This window comes from Liolophura sinensis, chromosome 9, assembly GCF_032854445.1.
Source record: "Liolophura sinensis isolate JHLJ2023 chromosome 9, CUHK_Ljap_v2, whole genome shotgun sequence".
In the NCBI taxonomy this organism is placed as follows: Eukaryota; Metazoa; Mollusca; class Polyplacophora; order Chitonida; family Chitonidae; genus Liolophura; species Liolophura sinensis.
The window spans coordinates 4,050,557-4,071,354 of NC_088303.1; the positions used below are offsets into that span (position 1 = coordinate 4,050,557).

The following is a 20,798-nucleotide window of genomic DNA, read 5'->3' on the forward strand; positions in this document are numbered from 1 at the left end:
CTGCACCCTAGAGTTCTCTGCACCCTAGAGTTCTCTACACCCTAGAGTTCTCTGCATCCTAGAGTTCTCTACACCCTAGAGTTCTCTACACCCTAGAGTTCTCTACACCTTATAGTTCTCTACACCCTAGAGTTCTCTACACACTAGAGTTCTCTACACCCTAGAGTTCTCTACACACTAGAGTTCTCTACACCCTAGAGTTCTCTACACACTAGAGTTCTCTACACCCTAGAGTTCTCTACACACTAGAGTTCTCTACACCCTAGAGTTCTCTACACACTAGAGTTCTCTACACCCTAGAGATCTCTGCACCCTAGAGTTCTCTACACCCTAGAGTTCTCTGCACCCTATACTTCTTTCAGAATGTTTCACAATATTAGTTGCAGATGCAGTTGAAAAGGTTAGGGTAGGTTATAACACCTGTACAGAAATAGGTAAGTGTCTTTTTATGTAGAGTTTTTTGTCCATTTTTTGTGGCAAACAAATGAAGACTGTAGTTTTCTATGTTGCTAAATAGACTGCTGGCTTGATGGTGTACATGTATATGTGTATTACATATTACATGTTGGATTGGAAGATTGGTAAGAATTGATTGCAACATGGGAATAGCAAAGGTATTGTTCGCCAATCCAAATGAAAAAGGCTAAATTTGGAGAGAAGCATATTGAGAAAATAGTCAGAATGTCTATTCAGATCGCCATGGGAAAGCTGTTAAGTTCAGTTCCTAATTGTGTTGCATTTTTTGGGCACCTCAGATATGGTGAAGATTACACCATCAGTGCACATGACCTAACAGTTGTTATCCACATTGTTTCAATAGCTTCTTGTCAGGGAAGATTCAGATTTGAATGTTGTGTACACTGTGGGCAGGACAATATATGGAACACTGTAGTTGGTTTTCATTTTATCTTGCATCATTAAAATGACTGTACGTGTCTGAATATTTTTGGCTCTCCCACTCACACATATTGCATGTCCACGTGACAGAACATGTGCCTGTCATTACCAGCGAAATGTTTCTGGTTGTGATGGATGTGAACACTATCTCTGTTTGCTAAAACTCTGGACTCTATTCCACGTGTTATTGGCAATAATGACAATGTTAATCATAGTGTAGCTAGGTTTACATGTACATCTGACTGACTCTGCCATTGTCAATCACTCACTTGTGATCAAGCACAGACCGTTTTCCTGTGCTCACCATACAAGGTGCTAATAGAGCCGGCCTGTCGGAAAATCGCTCGATTAAAGACTGCAGGAAAAATCAATAGTGCCCAAGAAAGCTGTATTTTTCAAAACCACAGGCTGTAAAAGGTTTTGTCGCACGGCATTGCTGGTTGTGATGGAGATGTGCTTTGCAGCAGAGAAGGCGCCAGTTTCCGCAGCCGTGGAGAGCCGGGTAGTTTGTGGCAACGTGTTATTAGCCTCGTGGCGCTCCGATAAGGAAGGCTGATTGGTAATTTCTTGGCTACACCTCGAGATGATTGACACCTCAATTTTCTACCTGCAAAGAGATCACAAAAGTCTGTCGTGCAGAAAGGTTCAAGTCATTTCCTCTTCTCTGTCCTCTTGAGATGTATACTCCACAGCTGACAAACATGGGTTCTACAAGTACATATAGAACGCATACCCATAGTGTACTCAGCCACTCTAGCAAGTTGATCCTACTCTCATGGTACTAAAATTAATCAACTGGCATAAGATGTTTGTAAGAACCGTAGGTTATGTAACGAGGTTCTTTTCAATTTCTCGGATAAATCCAGTCTTACTCAAAAAATATTAATCTGATGCTTTGACAAAAAGTGAAGGATGTTAATTTGGGTCCGTCTGTTTGTCATGTTTGTTCACTTGTGCTTTGGTTTCCAGGATTAAAATATTTTTGATAAATTTTTTATGTGCAGATTAATCACTGAAACCTCATATCATATCTGAAAAGCACTTTGATTTGCATAAAAATTTTGTATTTATAATGCAGTCATTGGTTTCCATGTATTATCTACCTGTACTTGAATTATTTTCTGATTTTGGTGAAAGTTTATGTGCAGGTTCATTCTGTGACGTCTACCCTTTACCTGTTGTTGGCTAGCCATGGACTTATCTTTCACAGGGCTGTCAAAGGCAAAGGCAATCCAAGTACAATATGTTAATGGAGTGAAAAGGTTTTAATACCACTATGAATTCCTTCTTTACATTTGCCAGGATAAATCATACAGATGTTAAATAAAGGTCTGCTTGTTGTGGACAAGCTCTGTGATTTTGTCATCCATGTTGCTGTACACCTTGTGTGTGATTCCTGTCCTTGTCAACTTTGATTAATACCTCAAAGAAACTAATGGTTCAGGACAGTTAAAATAGCTGTCATTACATGTAAGTGTAAGTGCATATAGCGAAGAACTCAGCTGTTTCAAGTCACACCTGCTGTAGCTAAACAGCCTGTTGATTATTCTGTGGACAAAATCATCTGTCTGGTCATATGACGTGTCAAAATGATGGGCCCTACCCAGCTGATCTGATGACTCCATGACTTGCCTGCTGGTTTCTGTCAGAACATTTATGTTGTAGCCAGTTATGCCTCTGTAGGCTATTTCCCTCCATCACATGATCGTGACTGACCTCCTCAGGGGAATAAAGTGAATATAATCAAAATCCTGTGGCATATTTAAGGCACAGCCACATGTTTATGTGTGTATTGTGACATTCTAAATTCATCATGCTGGAAATAGGAACTCCAGGCCATTGAACTAGCCCAGTATCCCTTGAACATTTCTTTTACACTTAAAGTTCCTGGCAAAAGTGTCTTAAAGGATACATGAAAAGGTACAATAAAACAAAGAGTGTGGTTTTAAGGAAAGTAAAGAAAGATATGTAACCTGGCCTGCAGTGATGACATCAATGATGACTGCTGTCAACTCTGTGTTGGGAATTGACCAAATGGGGCACAAAGCTGTCCCCACAGAGCCATGCAGTGCCAGAAAACATAGACTACACTGTATAACATAGGATTAACAGCTAGCTTACAGCAAATCACCGTTTTCAGATGTAATCTTTGAGCACTGAAATGCGCCAAACAAGTGCGCCTTACCACTATATGAATGTTGTAAATATGTATATAAAATTCTCGTACATATACATGTACAGTGTATGCGTAAATAGACAACAGAGCTATGCATGGTAAACTAAAAAACAATTACTGGCTGTGAATGAAAAATCTATATATGTATCGTGATGACGTTTTCCATAAGGGAAGTGGCCCTAAAGTCAGCATTTCAACAAGGACATTGAGAATATAAGCAGAGTGAGTGAACAGAGACCAGCGTAATTTAGAAATAGTACAAGAATGTTATTCAGCATACAAACATAGCAGTTTAATCCAAGATTCTACAAGTGTTTAATAGTGGAATTTGACAGTGAAACCTCAGAGCATTCCTGTCTAGACCTGCCTGATGCTGAAGTGGACATTGAAACCTCAGAGCATTCTTGTTTAGACCTGCCTGATGCTGAAGTTGACAGTGAAACCTGAGAGCATTCCTGTCTAGACCTGCCTGACGCTGAAGTTGACAGTGAAACCTGAGAGCATTCCTGTCTAGACCTGCCTGACACTGAAGTTGACAGTGAAACCTGAGAGCATTCCTGTCTAGACCTGCCTGATGCTGAAGTTGACAGTGAAATCTCAGAGCATTCCTGTCTAGACCTGCCTGACGCTGAAGTTGACATTGAAACCTCAGAGCATTCTTGTCTAGACCTGCCTGATGCTGAAGTTGACAGTGAAACCTGAGAGCATTCCTGTCTAGACCTGCCTGATGCTGAAGTTGACAGTGAAACCTGAGAGCATTCCTGTCTAGACCTGCCTGATGCTGAAGTTGACAGTGAAACCTGAGAGCATTCCTGTCTAGACCTGCCTGATGCTGAAGTTGACAGTGAAACCCCAGAGATTTCCTGTCGAGACTTGCCTGACACTGAAGTTGACAGTGACCTGAATAAACTTAGTGGCCCGCTTTTTTTCGACAGCTATCATCTTTGAAGTCATTACTGTAGGCTACTTAATTTCCAGATTGATTGCTGGGGCCTTCAGAAAATTGTACGTTACAGCTATTTTTGCCCATCAAAATGAACGTTGAGAATTTTTTTTTTATTGTTATGCTTTGTTATGTATTCTAAACTGGATATTATTAAAGAAATAAACCTGAAACCGTTTCAACTCATCTATGCTTTAAAAGATGTATCACAGGTACATGTATAACCTAAGTTGGTCATAAGCATAAAGCAGCTGGATGTTTTAAATAGATAACCGATTGATTGATCGATGCTTCGCATGACAGGTGGTTCGGCTGCAGCTTGAGGTCAGGTATTATGGAGGTCAGCGGTTAACTCCAAGCACTCTGTGTTCCTCCACCCACAAGGAATAAAAAATCTGTGAGCATGGCGTGAAACACCAATTAATGAATCAGTCACAATAATATGGCATCTGTTTGTTTGTTTGTGTGCAGGTGGACCAAGGGGGAATAACTCTTCCAGACCGTGACTATTACCTCAACAAGTCCATTTCTGATGACAAGGTGAGGGTCAAGCTTAAGACCTCGGTGAAGGAATGATTTTAGATTGGAGTCACATTGGCAGGGTTTTAGTTATATCGTGGCAAAGTTTTGGTGGAAGACACACCCGATGTGTAACAGAAGGCTGATTTTTGCTCTAGAAGATAATTTATAGTTAAAGCTGTTATCCAACAGTGTTGCCAGGGTCCACGCCACTAGCCTTGTACCAGTTTTGGTAGCCTGATGTCTAAAGTTTGTGATAATTTGAAAAAGGGAAAAAGATGGACAGGAATTAACGGGATTTAAACAACATACAGCTAGATACAATGTCCATTTTGGTTTGTGTGAAGACATATGAAAAGAAAATAAGCGTTGCTCCCAGATTGCAGTGCTGGGCTACATGTTTTTCTGTCAAATGCATCAGTTCTGGGGATCGGCTGTGTATGCTTTGCATAAATTGCTTTTGAACTACAAACTTCCATGCATCACTTACAATAAGCCTAGTACTGAAGACTAGCATAGAGCTTAGGCGGCTTTGTTCTACTGCTGATAGCCACCTTGTAAGCTCCACCTTGTAAGGGCAAGCTTGTAAGCTCCACCTTGTAAGGGCAAGCTTGTAAGCTCCACCTTGTGAGGGCAAGCTTGTAAGGGCAAATTGAAGCGGCAAGCTCTTGGATGTAAGTGGTCTCATTTGAGATCAATACTCAGCAAGTTGTGTTGTTGTTCTATCACAGGTACTGTCGGCTTACCTGGAGTACATGACGGAAGTTGGTGTATTGTTAGGAGGGGAGAGAAATGCCACAGAAGATCAGATGAGAGACGTCATTGAGTTTGAGATTAGACTGGCTGAGGTAAGCGTGCAATTATATTAAAGAAGTGTTTGCACTTAACATATCGTGTTAGAAATCGTGTTGGTTCTGAGCTTTAAAGCTCTTCTCTTACAAATTAAGAAAATAATGTGCAAGTACATGTTTCAGTCGCTAGGACACATGAGGTGTGGGTTCACATGTGGCCTTTGTAAGGAATTTGTAGATTCCGCTACTTTTTCTTGAGTATTTCATGAAAGAATAAGGGAATTTGTGGGTACAATAGGGACTTTGTAGTTAGAACTCTTTCGTTGACAAAGGTAAAAACAGTCCTGCTGTGTCATGTGACTTGTGAAAAATGTTAGGCAACCTTGGTTGATATTAATTTACTAATCACCTGTCTTACTCTTTTTGGGAGGCACAAATGACACTGTAGAAACTTTTCAAGTTCAGAAATGTTCGGATTCTCAGCTTTCTCCATCATTCGTCTATTCTAAATGACTTTTTACCACACTTTTTTCAGACGCTCATGTTATAGTGAATGTGATCAAATATAGTTGCCTTTTTTGACATTTTATAACATTTTTGACAAGTCACATGATACAGTTGGGCTTTTTCTACCTTTATCGATAGTTTCAGTTTGACCTTGGAACTCCCCTATTGTGTTTAACTAAATTGTGTTTCAAGCACAAAACAGCAGTATGCTATACAGATTTAGATTTTGTTTAGATCACAATTCCGTCTGAAGATAGAAGAGATGTGGAGAAACTGTATCACTTGCTGACCTTGAGAGAGCTCCAAAGCTTGGCTAGTTTCGTGAGTATCTCCAGTCAAAGTCATTGTTAAAATCAATGTTCATAGAATTGACACAGTGATGATGGCACCTACTTTTGGTTTGCATTTCTTAAGATTTTGCATGGCGTTCCTTTTTTTATTTTGTTTTTTTTTTAATGTCAGATTTGATAGTTTTCCAAGGTTAAAGATAGTCGCACTTACTTCTAAGAAATTACTTTTTTCATGACAGCTTTGAACAGCTAGGCTTGCCACACTGCAGAATAACCCTGGCCAACAATGTCTAGAGAGCTCTGTTTACGTAGGATAAATCTATGAATTGTTCCTCTTTGCTTATTATTTGTTTTTATTTGCTAATCTACAGATGGATTGGAAACATTTTTTCAATACCCTGTTTGATACAGTCAACACAACCTTGACGTCTGATCAGGAGATAATTGTTGTGGCACCAAAATACCTGAAAAATCTGACCAGCATTCTGCAGGATATGACCAGTACTCCACAGAAAAAGAAGTGAGATATTGTGTAAACTTACTGATGTTTATAAATAACGTGTAACATTGATAGTTTGGTTTTCTCATGTACAAACCCATGTATAAATTCAGGAAAATTTTTTTTTTGATTGGTGTTTTACGCCGTACTGAAGAATATTTCACTTATACGACAGCGGCCGGCATTATGGTGGGTGGAAACCGGGCACAGCCCGGGGAAAACCCACGACCATCTGCAGGTTGCTGGCAGACCTTCCCACGTACGGCTGGAGAGGAAGCCAGCTTGTGGGTCACTACGCTGCGCTAGCGCGCTAACCGACTGAGCCACAGATGCCCCTTTCAGGAACTTTCATGGAAGGATAATGTTTAAGTACATTTATCTAATTTGAATTTTAATCCTTGTCATTGCATCTTCTCATTTTAATCGATATCTTAAAGTATTCTTACATGTATACATATCATCCTACATAAACTTTTACATAAGGTTATGAACTCTCTTTGTCATTGGATGGAATAAAGCATCTTGGTTCTTTTCGGCATGGGACTTTTGATAGAATACTGTAAAATGTTAATCTTTTGTTATTAAAAACAATGTAAACTTACTGCAAATAATTTGAACATTGCTGAGAAAGAATCTTTAATATGGCATTCCAATGAGAAATGAACATTGTATTGTTGGGGGGAAAGCATAGACATGACAGAAAGGTGTCTTGTCCTGTGGTTTCAGCACACTGAACAACTACCTGGTGTGGCAGGTGGTGAAGACTTTGGCCTCTTATCTCACCTTACCCTTCAGGAACGCCAGGAAGATTCTCACCAAGGCCATCTCAGGTAGACATCATAATACACTGGAGTAAGGGACCACAAAGTACAGGTTGAATTCCAGACCTGCTGGATCAGCTGTAGCTGTGTTTTAGGTTAGCTGTAGCTGCAAGCTGGATTAGCTGTAGCTGGATGAGCTATATTTGTAACTGTAAGTTGGATCAGCTGTATTTGTAGCTGTAAGCTGGATCAACTGTATCTGTAGCTGTAAGCTAGGTCAACAGTACTCCTTATTTGGCACCATCCCTAGAACCTGTCACATTATCAACAACATCCTACCTAGAGCTCAAGTTGAAAAAGAGCAACGATCTCAGACTTGTAGAATATCCAGAGATATCTTGCAGAGTATTAGTCCTTGGCGGGGCCGAATTCACAGCATGTATGGTGAAGATATACTAATATTGTTTACATCTTGTCTTTTCATCTTTGAACTGACAACTCAGGCCTAACTTTTCAAAATTTGTGACTTTGTATTTTGTCTATCTCTCTGCACTTGTCTTTTTATAGAAGTGAGTTCACATAGATGATGTGATTTTTATTAATTAGGGAGCACCGGAGAAGAAGAGGTGTGGCGATATTGTGTATCTGACACAGATGGAGTGCTGGGGTTTGCCCTGGGGGCCATGTTTGTTAGGGAGGCCTTTCATGGAGACAGCAAACCCAAGGTAAAGTAATAAGAAGAAATCCCCAAAAGCATTGTGTTTCATTCCTAGTTTTTTTATTCCTAAGTAAATAATTTTGCCAAGGGGGTGAAGTGGGGCAATGTGGGGGGGGGGGGGGATCCTCTTTGGCCAAGGTGGTTTGCAGGCCAGCGCAGTGCACTGACCCAAGAGCCTCTCAGCAATACCTTAGCTGTGAGTCACTACTGGCTTCCTCTCCAGCCATACGTAGGAAGGGCTGCCAGCAACATGCCACCATAATGCTGGCTGCCACCGTGTAAGTGAAATATTCTTGAGTATGGTGTAAAGCATCACTCAAATAAATAAATGAATAAATGTACTTGTATATTGAAGGATTAGAGGCATGAAAGATTGGAAAGTTTCCTGTATTAACTGTTAGTGACAGATCAACTTACACGTGAACAATGTTGAAAATAACTTCCACCTAATGGTGTCAAGGTATAGTGTGATCCTGAGCAGACAAGAATGATCAGCTGCTGCATTTTGACATCTTAGAATGAACAGTGTCTATGTGTACTGAGAGAAATGTACCGGAGAAGCCCTGTGAAGCATGTGGAGATCTGGAGACTTTATCAAACATCCTTATACATGTTTTCTTAAAAAGAATTGTCTTGAGTATGGAAAATTTTTATTTTATTCAGTTATTTGGTTTATTTTTATAGGCAGAAGAAATGGTGACTGAGATAAAAGTGGCTTTTAAGAAAAATCTACCTGATTTGGCTTGGATGGATGACGAGACGAGGGCTGCGGCTATTGACAAGGCTAGTATATTTGGGTTATCTCCCCTTGTGTAGACATTCTCTAAATTCAGCTAACATTTGACGTGTTTTTGACCTGTAAGGCGATTTCATAGACGCTCTAGTTTCTCAACGTTTCTGCACGTCAAGTGTAACTACAAATGCAGTTTTTCATATGGTGGAATTTCTGTGTGGATAACAGAAAATATGTTTTTTGACAGTTTAATTTGAGAGCTTGTTGAAATTTCAAAAGTGCAGTATTGTCAAAAGGTCGAGACAGTGTGGTGTATCCAGATGTCCATCAGTTCTTAGCTACCTTGTGATTTGAAGAAATGCTAGAAAAAGGCATATTAAACCGGATTGTTTAAGTGAGCTGTCATGTACATTTCTGACTGAACAACTTCAGTGATATGCTGTTATTTTCAGTCAACATATATGTGCTCTGACCAAGTTAAGGTGTAGATGTTGGATGATGAGAATTCAGAATCAGTGTGTAATGTTGTTGTGTTACAGGCCAACGCTGTTGTGGATATGATAGGCTTCCCTCAGTACATTCTCAACTCTACCAGACTAAACAAATTGTATCAGGAGGTAAGAACACACAGTTTCAGCTGACAAATATAATGTTATAAGAAGTTATGACCATTAAGGTTTAAATATATCTAAACATCAATACATGTATGAAATGTTTGCGTGGCAGAATTCTGAATGAATGGTGTTTTTGTCACCTCAAGCTTTTTGTCTTTCAGCTTGAAATACGACCAGATGAGTACTTCATGAACAACCTGAGAAACCTCCGCTTTTCCTTAGAGTCAAATCTCAATCAGCTGAACAAGAAGCCGGATAAAACTATGTGAGTGCAGTTTTCTTCATGTAGATGTTTCCCAAGGTGTTTTGTATCTACCAGTCAGGCCCAGTGAGAACTAAGGTGCATTCTCCTACCTCACTATGTCTACCTGTCAGTCCCAGTGAGAACTTAAGTGTAGTCTGCCACCTCACTGTGTCTACCAGTCAGGCCCAGTAAAAACTTAAGTGCATTCTGCCACCTCACTGTGTCTACCAGTCAGGCCCAGTGAGAACTTAAGTGCATTCTGCCACCTCACTGTGTCTACCAGTCAGGCCCAGTGAGAACTGAAGTGCATTCTGCCACCTCACTGTGTCTACCAGTCAGGCCCAGTGAGAACTGAAGTGCATTCTGCCACCTCACTGTGTCTACCAGTCAGGCCCAGTGAGAACTGAAGTGCATTCTGCCACCTCACTGTGTCTACCAGTCAGGCTCAGTGAGAACTTAAGTGTAGTCTGCCACCTCACTGTGTCTACCAGTCAGGCTCAGTGAGAACTTAAGTGCATTCTGCCACCTCACTGTGTCTACTGGTCAGGCCCAATGAGAACTTAAGTGTAGTCTGCCACCTCACTGTGTCTACCAGTCAGGCCCAATGAGAACTTAAGTGTAGTCTGCCAACTCACTGTGTCTACCAGTCAGGCCCAATGAGAACTTAAGTGCAGTCTGCCACCTCACTGTGTCTACCAGTCAGGCTCAGTGAGAACTTAAGTGTAGTCTGCCACCTCACTGTGTCTACCAGTCAGGCTCAGTGAGAACTTAAGTGCATTCTGCCACCTCACTGTGTCTACCAGTCAGGCCCAATGAGAACTTAAGTGCATTCTGCCACCTCACTGTGTCTACCAGTCAGGCCCAGTGAGAACTTAAGTGTAATCTGCCACCTCACTGTGTCTACCAGTCAGGCCCAGTGAGAACTTAAGTGCAGTCTGCCACCTCACTGTGTCTACCAGTCAGGCTCAGTGAGAACTTAAGTGTAGTCTGCCACCTTACTGTGTCTACCAGTCAGGCTCAGTGAGAACTTAAGTGCATTCTGCCACCTCACTGTGTCTACCAGTCAGGCCCAGTGAGAACTTAAGTGCATTCTGCCACCTCACTGTGTCTACCAGTCAGGCCCAATGAGAACTTAAGTGTAGTCTGCCACCTCACTGTGTCTACCAGTCAGGCCCAGTGAGAACTTAAGTGCATTCTGCCACCTCACTGTGTCTACCAGTCAGGCCCAGTGAAAACTTAAGTGTAGTCTGCCACCTCACTGTGTCTACTGGTCAGGCTCAGTGAGAACTTAAGTGCATTCTGCCACCTCACAACAGAGTTTTGAAGATCATCGTCTTGTATTGTGTATTTTTAACACATTTTACAAATTTTTGGCTATATTTTGTGAGAGAAAGGGTGGGAGGTGGAGTGGGGTATGGCGCACAATTTTCCTTTATGCTTGAGTGTTATACTGTGAGCAAATCAGAACTAATGAATGAACTGAATCTGCCAACCTCTCACAGCTTGTGTAGTCCTGTTTTTTTCCCAATATAGTGTGTGTATCTCCTCATGTGGGAAAGTTCTCATCAAAACGTAAAGGGGTTATGCCAAGCACTTACATTTCCTTCACTCCTGAAACCGACTGCCATCTTATGTGTGAAAATTCTTTATAATGGTATTAACCAAGAATCAAATAAATAAAAAAATGATCAACCAAAAGTGTTATTCACTCATGCAAATAGCAAAATTCTGTTCCTACATTTCTGTCTGGTGGAATCTGTATTCACATGGACACACACATTGTAAATTTCAGATGGAGTATGAGCCCGCCCACCGTCAATGCTTACTACACGCCCTCCAAAAATGAGATCGTCTTCCCGGCTGGAATTCTGCAGGCGCCATTTTATGACAAAAATAACCCGATGTAAGTCTGGAGAAGAAAGCCTTGTAAACGATGTGATATTAGATGTATGTCTAGTTCATACATTAGTGTATGTTGATATGATTGTTTCATTTGCTGTTGATTTTGGACTGGTATTGTTTGGGTTTAGTGTGCTTTTTCTGCATGAGGGTGCAGAAAATTCAGTCAGTCAAATCACTGCCAACGTCTCTTAGTGAAGATAAATCCGTGTTGAAATTTGACAGTTTAGCCTGATACTATGCTGGAACTCAAAACTATATTGTCGCACTGCCAAAAAATTGATTTATACAACAGTGCAAACATTCAGGGAAAATCTGCCAGACTCTAGCCTATTGATTTGGTTTGTTGCAAATTTTGAACTAGTTCTTTGTTCCCATACCACTGGAGATCAAAACAGAGACACTAAAGTACCTGTTCCGTGGCACCCAAGCATTTAACAGTTTGTAATTTTTAAAGCCAAAAGTGACTGAAGATGATCTTTTTATGTTTTATAGGTCTCTTAACTTTGGTGCTATGGGAGTTGTGATTGGACATGAACTGACACATGGCTTTGATGATTTAGGTGGGTTTTTCTATCTGACACATGGCTTTGATGATTTTGGTGGGTTTTTCTATCTGACACATGGCTTTGATGATTTTGGTGACTTTATTTGGTATTTTAAGTTATCTGAAACATGGATTTGATGAATTAGGTGAGTATTGCTATCTGACTGACACAAGGCCTGGATGATTTAGGTGGGTATTTCTCTCTGGCACATGGCTTTGATGATTTACAGTTGTGGGTGGGTATTTTTATCTGACACATGGCTTTGATGATTTACAATTGTGGGTGGGTATTTCTATCTGACACAAGGCTTGGATGACTTTGGTTAGTATTTCTTTCTAACTGACACATGGCTTGGATGACTTTAGCAACTTTATTTGGTATTTTAATTTGTATGACACAAGGATGACGTAGGTGCACATTCTACTCTACATGTAACTGATGCATTGTTTAATGACTTTGGCGGGTATTTTAATTTGTATGACACAAGGATGACGTAGGTGCATATTCTACTCTACATGTAACTGATGCATTGTTTAATGACTTTGGCGGGTATTTTAATTTGTATGACACAAGGATGACGTAGGTGCATATTCTACTCTACATGTAACTGATGCATTGTTTAATGACTTTGGCGGGTATTTTAATTTGTATGACACAAGGATGACGTAGGTGCACATTCTACTCTACATGTAACTGATGCATTGTTTAATGACTTTGGCAGGTATTTTAATTTGTATGACACAAGGATGACGTAGGTGCATATTCTACTCTACATGTAACTGATGCATTGTTTAATGACTTTGGCGGGTATTTTAACGGAGAATCCTCTTGTTCTTAAATTCTCAATGAAGTGGCAGTTAGAACCTTTCCTACTTTTGATGTCAGAATTGTAGAATATTGGACTTAATACTTGAGTGCATCATTCATCACCTAAAAAATTAAGTGAATTAAACATCTTTGTATTGAAAGTGGGGAATATTACTGCGAGTCTGCCCACATGTCCAATTGCACAACATATTGTCCAATTTTCATTCTGATAAAATTGTGCAGATTAATTTTGCAACCTCTAGGATCAGTTTAAAAGAAAAACTTCTAAAAGTCAAAGTAGGCATCACTTAATAGACCACTTAAAGCTATGCATAAAGACATGAAAAGATTGTTAGATTTTTGTGCAAAGATTTAAAGGCATTCAGAGATTTGGATTCTAAGGTGGGGTATATGAACCTCACTATCGAGTGTTCAGGAAGTCTGACGTCACAGGATGTTTTTCCAACTGTAATCTTGACACTGAATTGTTAGAATAACTCTTCTTACCCATGGGGTAGTGTTTTCAAACTTCCTTCCTTCAGATGAACTTCAGGGAAAGAAAAGGTTATCAGAAGTGAGAGTTCCTAAACACTGTCTGTATAGCTTATAATGCCCACCATAGAATTCAAATATTTGAATATCTTGAAATATCAACAAAAAATTGAATGAAAGTATTTTTATGAATAGTTTCCAGACGTCTGTCTGATGAACCTTACTTCATATGTTAGCTTTCTTTCACTTCAAAAACCAGCATGATCCATGGATGTTTTGCATATATAGCATTGGATATAGGGTCTCTGAATCAGCCTGTTGTTTTTGCTTTACAGGCCGGGAGTTTGACAAATTTGGTAACTTCCGTCCGTGGTGGAACAATGCATCTGTGGTGAAGTTTACCCGCCGAGCTGACTGTATGATCAATCAGTACTCCAGATACGTGATCAATAAAGAACATGTAAGCCACGATTATCACGTAGAACAACCGAGTGAAATGTGAGAATAGCATCAGTTGTTTTTATAGTGGCATTTAAAATTAAAATGATACATTTAGATTAGACAAGGTTGTAGAGACAGTCTACCTAGGCATCTGTTTTCCTTGTTGTTTAATGCCATAATCATGAGTTTGTCACATACAAAGTATACGATGGTGGTCTGTGTTATGGGTGGAGGAAAATACGACACCCTTGGTAAACCAGTGACCTTTGCCTAGCTAATAATGATCATTGGGGGAATGTTAATTGTGAATATGTGCAGTTGTCATGGTGATGCGTTCAGAACAGTATCATAATTTGTCAATTTTTTTGAGCAGTACTTGTGGTCACACTGCTTGAGGGAATGTTGACAAACAGGGTGAGGAGCTGTGGTGGAATCTGAATGTAGACCAATAGCACACAGCTGGTTATTAATGGCTCTTACCCCTGTAACTGCACACCGAGTGTCTACATTGTTAATCACGAGAACACAGAAAGTCATGGCAGACAGCACATGATAACTGGTGCTCAGCGTGAATAGTTACACTCTCACAAGTGGAGTCAGCACACAAGGCTGAAATGTAAACCGTTTTGCTCAGGTGATTTCCTGACCCATATTGTGTACCATACATGTAAGTCCACTGCAAGTTATGACAAACTGTGAATTTAATTACACAACTTAATTTATTATGTAAGCTTATCTGTGAGGGTGTGGAGCAAGCCACTGTGCAGGTACACCACATGTGCTACTCAGACCTTGGTCCTGGTTCAACCCTTCACTCCAGTGTTATGGAATATCTTTGTTATGTCATTTGGAAACTGGGGCTGCAAATATTAGGTCAACTGAAGAAAAATGTTGCCTGATGGTATAGTGGCTGTATATAAATCTGTTTGTAAAATTCTGGCGGATGGTTCTAAAATTTAACCCGGGCTCTGTGCTGTATCCTCCCACAATAATGTTTACTGCTGTCGTAGAAGTGAAACACTTGATTATGGCATACAAACACCAATCAGATAAATCAAAAAATCAATGGGATGTGTAAATAGTCATCCATCTTAGGACTGTTTCGTACTTGTGTCACATGAGTGATCTTTGCTGTTAGGTGAATGGCAAACAGACACTGGGTGAGAACATAGCAGACAACGGAGGACTGAAAGCAGCATTTCATGTGAGTCAATAAATATACCTTCTATCTGATACTGAACAAGGTAAACAATACACATATATAGGTCAGAAATAAACTGTAATTATGCGATCCTGCACAACTGACTGATTGAACTGTGAGCAAATAAAAACATAGGGAAAGTGTTTCCTGAAAGCTGCAAGCATGCAAGCGACAGTTTTACTCTGAGTTTTCAGTGTTTTATTGTTTTAATACAAGTCAGAGTTAACACACTAAGTGTTCCAAGCATTCAAGGTGAATATGAAAGTCAGGCAAGAACACCATCCTTACCGCACTTTGGGGAGCCAGAAATATGGTAGTTCTGCCTTGTTTTGCCCGTACAATCTCCAATAGCACGCATTCAGCATATGCTGTATTCTCCAGTAGTATTACAAAGCCAATGGCGATTGCCCACTACAGATAGCATGCATTGCACAATACTTCCACATGTTCTCCAAGTGGACAGATCATTTGTTACATGCCTTGTCATTGGTCACACAGTCGAATATGAATATGTAACAGTTAGAGGCTGACCAGAAATGAATGAACACATCATTATGACATGAAATGGTCTGACAATTTTGGTTTACCTTGCAGTTAATTGGTAAATGAAACAATTTTAGCAGCTGAAGTCACGCAGTGAAAAATGAGTTTTGATAGGAATTTTGATTACATGTGTATAATGAATAGCAGTAATGTAGCTGGCTGTATTTCTCACAGGCATATGGCACCTGGGTTGATACACATGGGAAGGAAATGATCTTGCCGTCTTTAAATCTAACAAACAAGCAGCTGTTCTTTCTGGGCTTTGCACAGGTAAGTATTCTTTGGTCGTTGTAGAAGCAGTAGCTGTTCTGCCTCAGCAGATGTCACTGTTGTAAAATACATAGAAAAAATTGTAAATGATTTTAAGCCTGAAAGGAAAAGCAGAGGATATATTCATCAACATTATACTGTCATGTCAGTTAGTGGTTTGGAAGTAACTGTTAAAGGGCTGATGATTTATGGGTTTGAATTGAATCTTGTAACATGTTTGTTTTGTCAATGTTTACAGGTGTGGTGTACAAGAACAACAGACGAGACGGCCCACATGGAGTTGTTAAGCGACCCTCACAGCCCGGCTAAGTACAGGTAAGTAATGTACCAAGTATACACTTCTGTCAACTCTGAAATTGATTGTGCACAAAAATTATTCTGTCAGAGTTTAATGTATGACTTATTAGGGGCATTCGTGGCCAAGGTGGTCAGCACGTAGAATGATCCAGGAGCCTCTCACCAATGCGGTTGGTGTGAGTTCATGTCCAGCTCATGCTTGTTCCGGCCATACCTGAGAAGGTCTGCTAGCAACATGTGGATGGTCAGTCTTGAGTGTAACCCAGGCTCTGTCTGGTTTCCATCCATCATACTTTCGGCCAGTGTTGTCTAAGTGAAATATTCTTGAGTACAACATCAAATAAAATATATAAATATATATTGCTTATTGATATTGCTTACAAAGTTGTTAAATAGTCTGTGATATTGGTAAAAGTTATGGTAAGCAATGGCTGTACAAGTACTTGCCAGAATGAAGACACACAAATCACTTTTGTGCCAGAAAGCTATTATTTTATATACAGTAATTATGATAAAATACTGAAATGTTTTGACAAAGTTAAAAACATTGCTTTGGTTGTTGATTGTACATCTTGTTTACCATGTGACCGTGCACAGGCCAATAGAAACCAAGAATCATTCCAGAAGGTTTAATCATATGTATTACATTGTTTGGATGGGTGTTGTCATGTTATATACAGGCCCCTGTATATTATATCATTTATCATATATTGACTGTACCTAACTGTAGACATATCTTCACTCTCTCTCTGTCTCGTTCTCTGTCTCAGGGTCATCGGCACACTGTCCAATTCCATTGACTTTGCACAGCAATTCCACTGCCCAGTCGACTCCCCGATGAACCCCAGCAAGAAGTGTGAAGTGTGGTAACTCGCGCCCTGTTCGCTCTTTCCTCTTCACTCTTGCAGTATTTACTAACGTTTTATAATAGTGAGGATATCTCTTTAACAAAAGTTCCTAATTTTTTTTTTCTTTGTATTTAAATTTACATTTGATCTGTTTGTTTCTTTTGTTTTATGTTTATTCAACACTTTCATTAGTTTTATCTTCATTATATTTCAAAGATTACAGTTATTATGTAATTTTATAGATCAACCAAAGAGTATTGTCTGTTGGTTCAGCATATTTGTCCAACACGATAGTTCCACTGTCACTTGTGATTTGTTAGATTTTTGACAGCTGCAGTATCACTACATTGTATATGTACATCTTATCCATTTCCTCCATTTTGCATATCATATTATTTCTCCATTGGCATAATACATAATGAATGGCCTTTTTTCCTCTTTAATTCTGAAACTGTGCAGCAGACTGTGAGCCAAATTTTTCCCCTTACAGTTGATTTATTATAAAGTGGTCTCCCTTTGCATCTGAGCTACTGGTGGTCTCCCCTTGTAATTGGGTCATTTCAAAGCAGTCTGTCTTATACTGTGTGAATCCGAAAAGGGTTTGGTTGGTTTGATCCGTGACATATGATTTACATGTACATGCCTATGGGCACATTTGTCATTGCTGCTTTCTGTACATAAGTGTATTTGTTAATGAAGGACCAGACATAAGCAGAAAAGTGCACCTCTGCTGGAGTAATAGTAGATAAACAAGTGAGCCCTATAAATCCTGACAAACCCTGTTACTATGGGACTTGTGTATATGATACATTTTTTATGTAGCTTTAGTATGTACTCAGATGTAAAGATAACCATGTAAGTTTGTATATAAGTACATGTATAACACTTTTGTACATCAGAAAAACCCTCACATATAATATTGTACTGATAGTAAAATCTGCTGTAGTCCCATGATATAAGCTCAATGGTGAAACTTGTACGTGTTGTGGTCATAATGGTTTGTGGCTCTTTTGCATATTTGTGCTATGTATTTGAATGTCCCTAATAACTGGCACAAAGTAGACTATTTTACATAGATCTGTTCGTTAATGCTGACTGATGTGTATGTGTAAAGCCACTAGAGTTGTGCTGTGATAGCATGCAGACTCATCGTACATGTGTTTGTTGTTGAATGCAGACATGTGCTAAATGTGTTCATAAGTTGGCCAGCATCTGGTACATGTACTCCTCTCTGTGGTTTTACCTGATATCGTCATACATTTGTGAGGACCCAGAATGCCTAATGCACCCACAAGAACATCACTAAATGCTCTTTCATATCTACATGTGTTTACAGTCTCTAGGATTTAGTCATACATTTTAAAACATTTAAAAATCATACATTTAATGACTGAGAATTTACAATCTACGGTTTACTTCAGTCTTGCACTTTTTACCTGATTGACCATCTTTATTCTTAGACTAACTGAGCTTTTATGACCGAAAGCTTGTACCAAAATAAAATCTTCTCCTGTGCAGTGTAAAAACAAAAAAAATAATCTAAAGGTGTAAATTTATTTTTTTTTAAGTACATGTACATTCAAGTGTACTGTGTTTAAGTAGCTTTATATCACAGAGATTAATCTCTCAGTTTTATTTTTATTTTTAAACTTTGTTTTGGCATGCTTGTGCTGCTGATTTGAAATCTTAGACTCAAACATGTAAAGATGATTTATTTTTGAAATAATTTCATTTTTTTTTTAATGTTATGATGTGAGAACTTGAAATAAAAGAGATTTTGACGAAGTGCAACACACAAAACTTGCCCTGAATTTAATTTTGTAGGATATACATGCACACACATGTACCAGTATGGCTGAGTTGTCTTGTTTATTTTGTATGATAATGTTCCTAGCATTTTAAATGAATTGAGTTCACATTTTTTAGTGACCGTACCTGAATTATTATGATCTCATATTATTATTTGAAATAAAGACTTTAGGAGATGAAAAAAGTTGTGCACTAGAAAGGATGTATGCTGATATTTTTAAGTCAGTAATTGGTAATGTGTTCCTTCAGCGGTATAGATTGTCACATTCACGTGATATATTTTCATGGAGCCAACATTTTACATAGACCCAGTGATAACTCTGATATGTTGTGTGAAGACTTGATTACACACTTTACTTCAGTGATTTAAAAATAATTAAGGACATAACATAAACCAAACAAAAAACAGTATTGAATTCAATATTGAACATTCTTCATCGATCTTTTTTTCTTCTGTGTTTTAATCCGAAGACGACATTAAAAAAAAATGTAGCAAGAAAAACTTTCAGGGGTAATCTGATAAGTTATTACATTTTTGTTGACTGAATCAAGGAAAAACAGAGCCAGATATCTTTTCACATAGTATATCAATTGGTCATACAATGTATGTGTAGGTGTTTAAATACTACGTGTTATTCAGCTTACAGGTTGTGAATATATTAGCCAGGTGAGCTCATTTGTGCATTTTCTGTACATTTCAGACGTGTGACAAAAAAGTTCTGGAATGAAATGACAAAAAACAAATGTGATTACAATTTTTTTTTTCACATCTTTTTTTTTTGCTTTTTTTTGATTTTCACCTCAGATTAGGTTATTTTCTTAGGACAAGCTACATATATATTTAAGACATTAGTAATTTTACCAATTCACCAATTACCATATTGTTAACAGTTTAGTTGTAAAAAAAATATATCTCTGCATACATGTATTAATTAAACTGTGTAATTAAACTGTATTAATTAAACTCACACACACTCACACACATACACACACACACAAATATTCATGTATGTATCCTCATAGACAGTTATAACAGGATATCAGACATAAAATGTGCATCAGATGTTCAGTGTATTAGAGTATAAACATATCATTAAGTCTAAATGTGATAGATTTACTATATATGTATGTAAGTAAAGTACCATTAAGATATGAACTCAGCTTTTGTACATAAATATTAGTGCTGTTTGTATAGTGACTGACTGTAAATATGATAGATGTACATGTGGTCTAGAATGACCACAGTTGTGACTGACCGCTACTATAGGCTCAATTTTAAGGACATGTACACGTTAGTGTAATTTTTATAGCTTGGTGTGTTACAAGGTTTTATTTTAAACTCTGCTTGCGTTCTAAACTAAAAGGTATGTAGTTACAACATAAGAGTATTTATAAATGATGATAACAGTTATTTAACCAAACAACAAGTATAGACGACTTCCACTTGTGACCAGGTTGGAAAAAAATTCATGGTCCAGCGCACAAGAAACATTTCAGATGGCTTAGGAAATTTCCAGCTTTGAAAGTTTGCTAGCATGACTTTCACACATTTAACTAGATCTTGGTACATGTCTTTATTTGCTTTTCCTAACATAAAATAGAAAGAATGAGTCCTGTCAGAATTATAATATACTGTATACAGTATGTGTTCACCATGTGCTTTTTTCTCTTTTTTTTCTTTTTCTTTCTTTCTAAAGAGCAAAGACTTTTTGAGGAAATATGAAATAGTTACTTCACTTTTTCTTTTGGGAATGAAGAGTTCAGTGTCTGTAAGTGTATAAGTGAATGATTAGTCAGTCATATAACATATATTGACCTCTTTTTTAACTCTCTAAATCAGCTTTTAATCAGGAATTCTTTCTAGGCCATGGTATACGCCATGTTAGAGAAATCGAGAACGCATGCAATGTTCTGTCATTTGTACCAGATGCTCAAGTGTTTGCTGGCAAAA

The 20,798-nt window shown here is 38.6% G+C and overlaps 1 protein-coding gene across 1 annotated transcript in view; it reads left to right on the forward strand.

Annotated features, from left to right (window-relative positions):
* The window catches only part of LOC135475441 (endothelin-converting enzyme homolog), a 33,140-nt gene extending 12,639 nt beyond the window's left edge, over positions 1-20,501 (forward strand). Inside the window, exons 4-19 of the mRNA XM_064755343.1 lie at positions 4,488-4,556; positions 5,267-5,383; positions 6,068-6,154; positions 6,495-6,643; positions 7,349-7,452; positions 7,990-8,108; positions 8,786-8,884; positions 9,374-9,451; positions 9,610-9,713; positions 11,485-11,595; positions 12,087-12,154; positions 13,774-13,898; positions 15,018-15,083; positions 15,798-15,893; positions 16,132-16,208; positions 16,961-20,501. Of these exons, the coding sequence (XP_064611413.1) occupies positions 4,488-4,556; positions 5,267-5,383; positions 6,068-6,154; positions 6,495-6,643; positions 7,349-7,452; positions 7,990-8,108; positions 8,786-8,884; positions 9,374-9,451; positions 9,610-9,713; positions 11,485-11,595; positions 12,087-12,154; positions 13,774-13,898; positions 15,018-15,083; positions 15,798-15,893; positions 16,132-16,208; positions 16,961-17,060 (1,569 nt within the window). The 3' untranslated portion in view covers positions 17,061-20,501. The remainder of the gene's footprint in view (positions 1-4,487; positions 4,557-5,266; positions 5,384-6,067; positions 6,155-6,494; positions 6,644-7,348; positions 7,453-7,989; positions 8,109-8,785; positions 8,885-9,373; positions 9,452-9,609; positions 9,714-11,484; positions 11,596-12,086; positions 12,155-13,773; positions 13,899-15,017; positions 15,084-15,797; positions 15,894-16,131; positions 16,209-16,960) is intronic.
* The last annotated feature ends 297 nt before the right edge of the window (positions 20,502-20,798 follow it).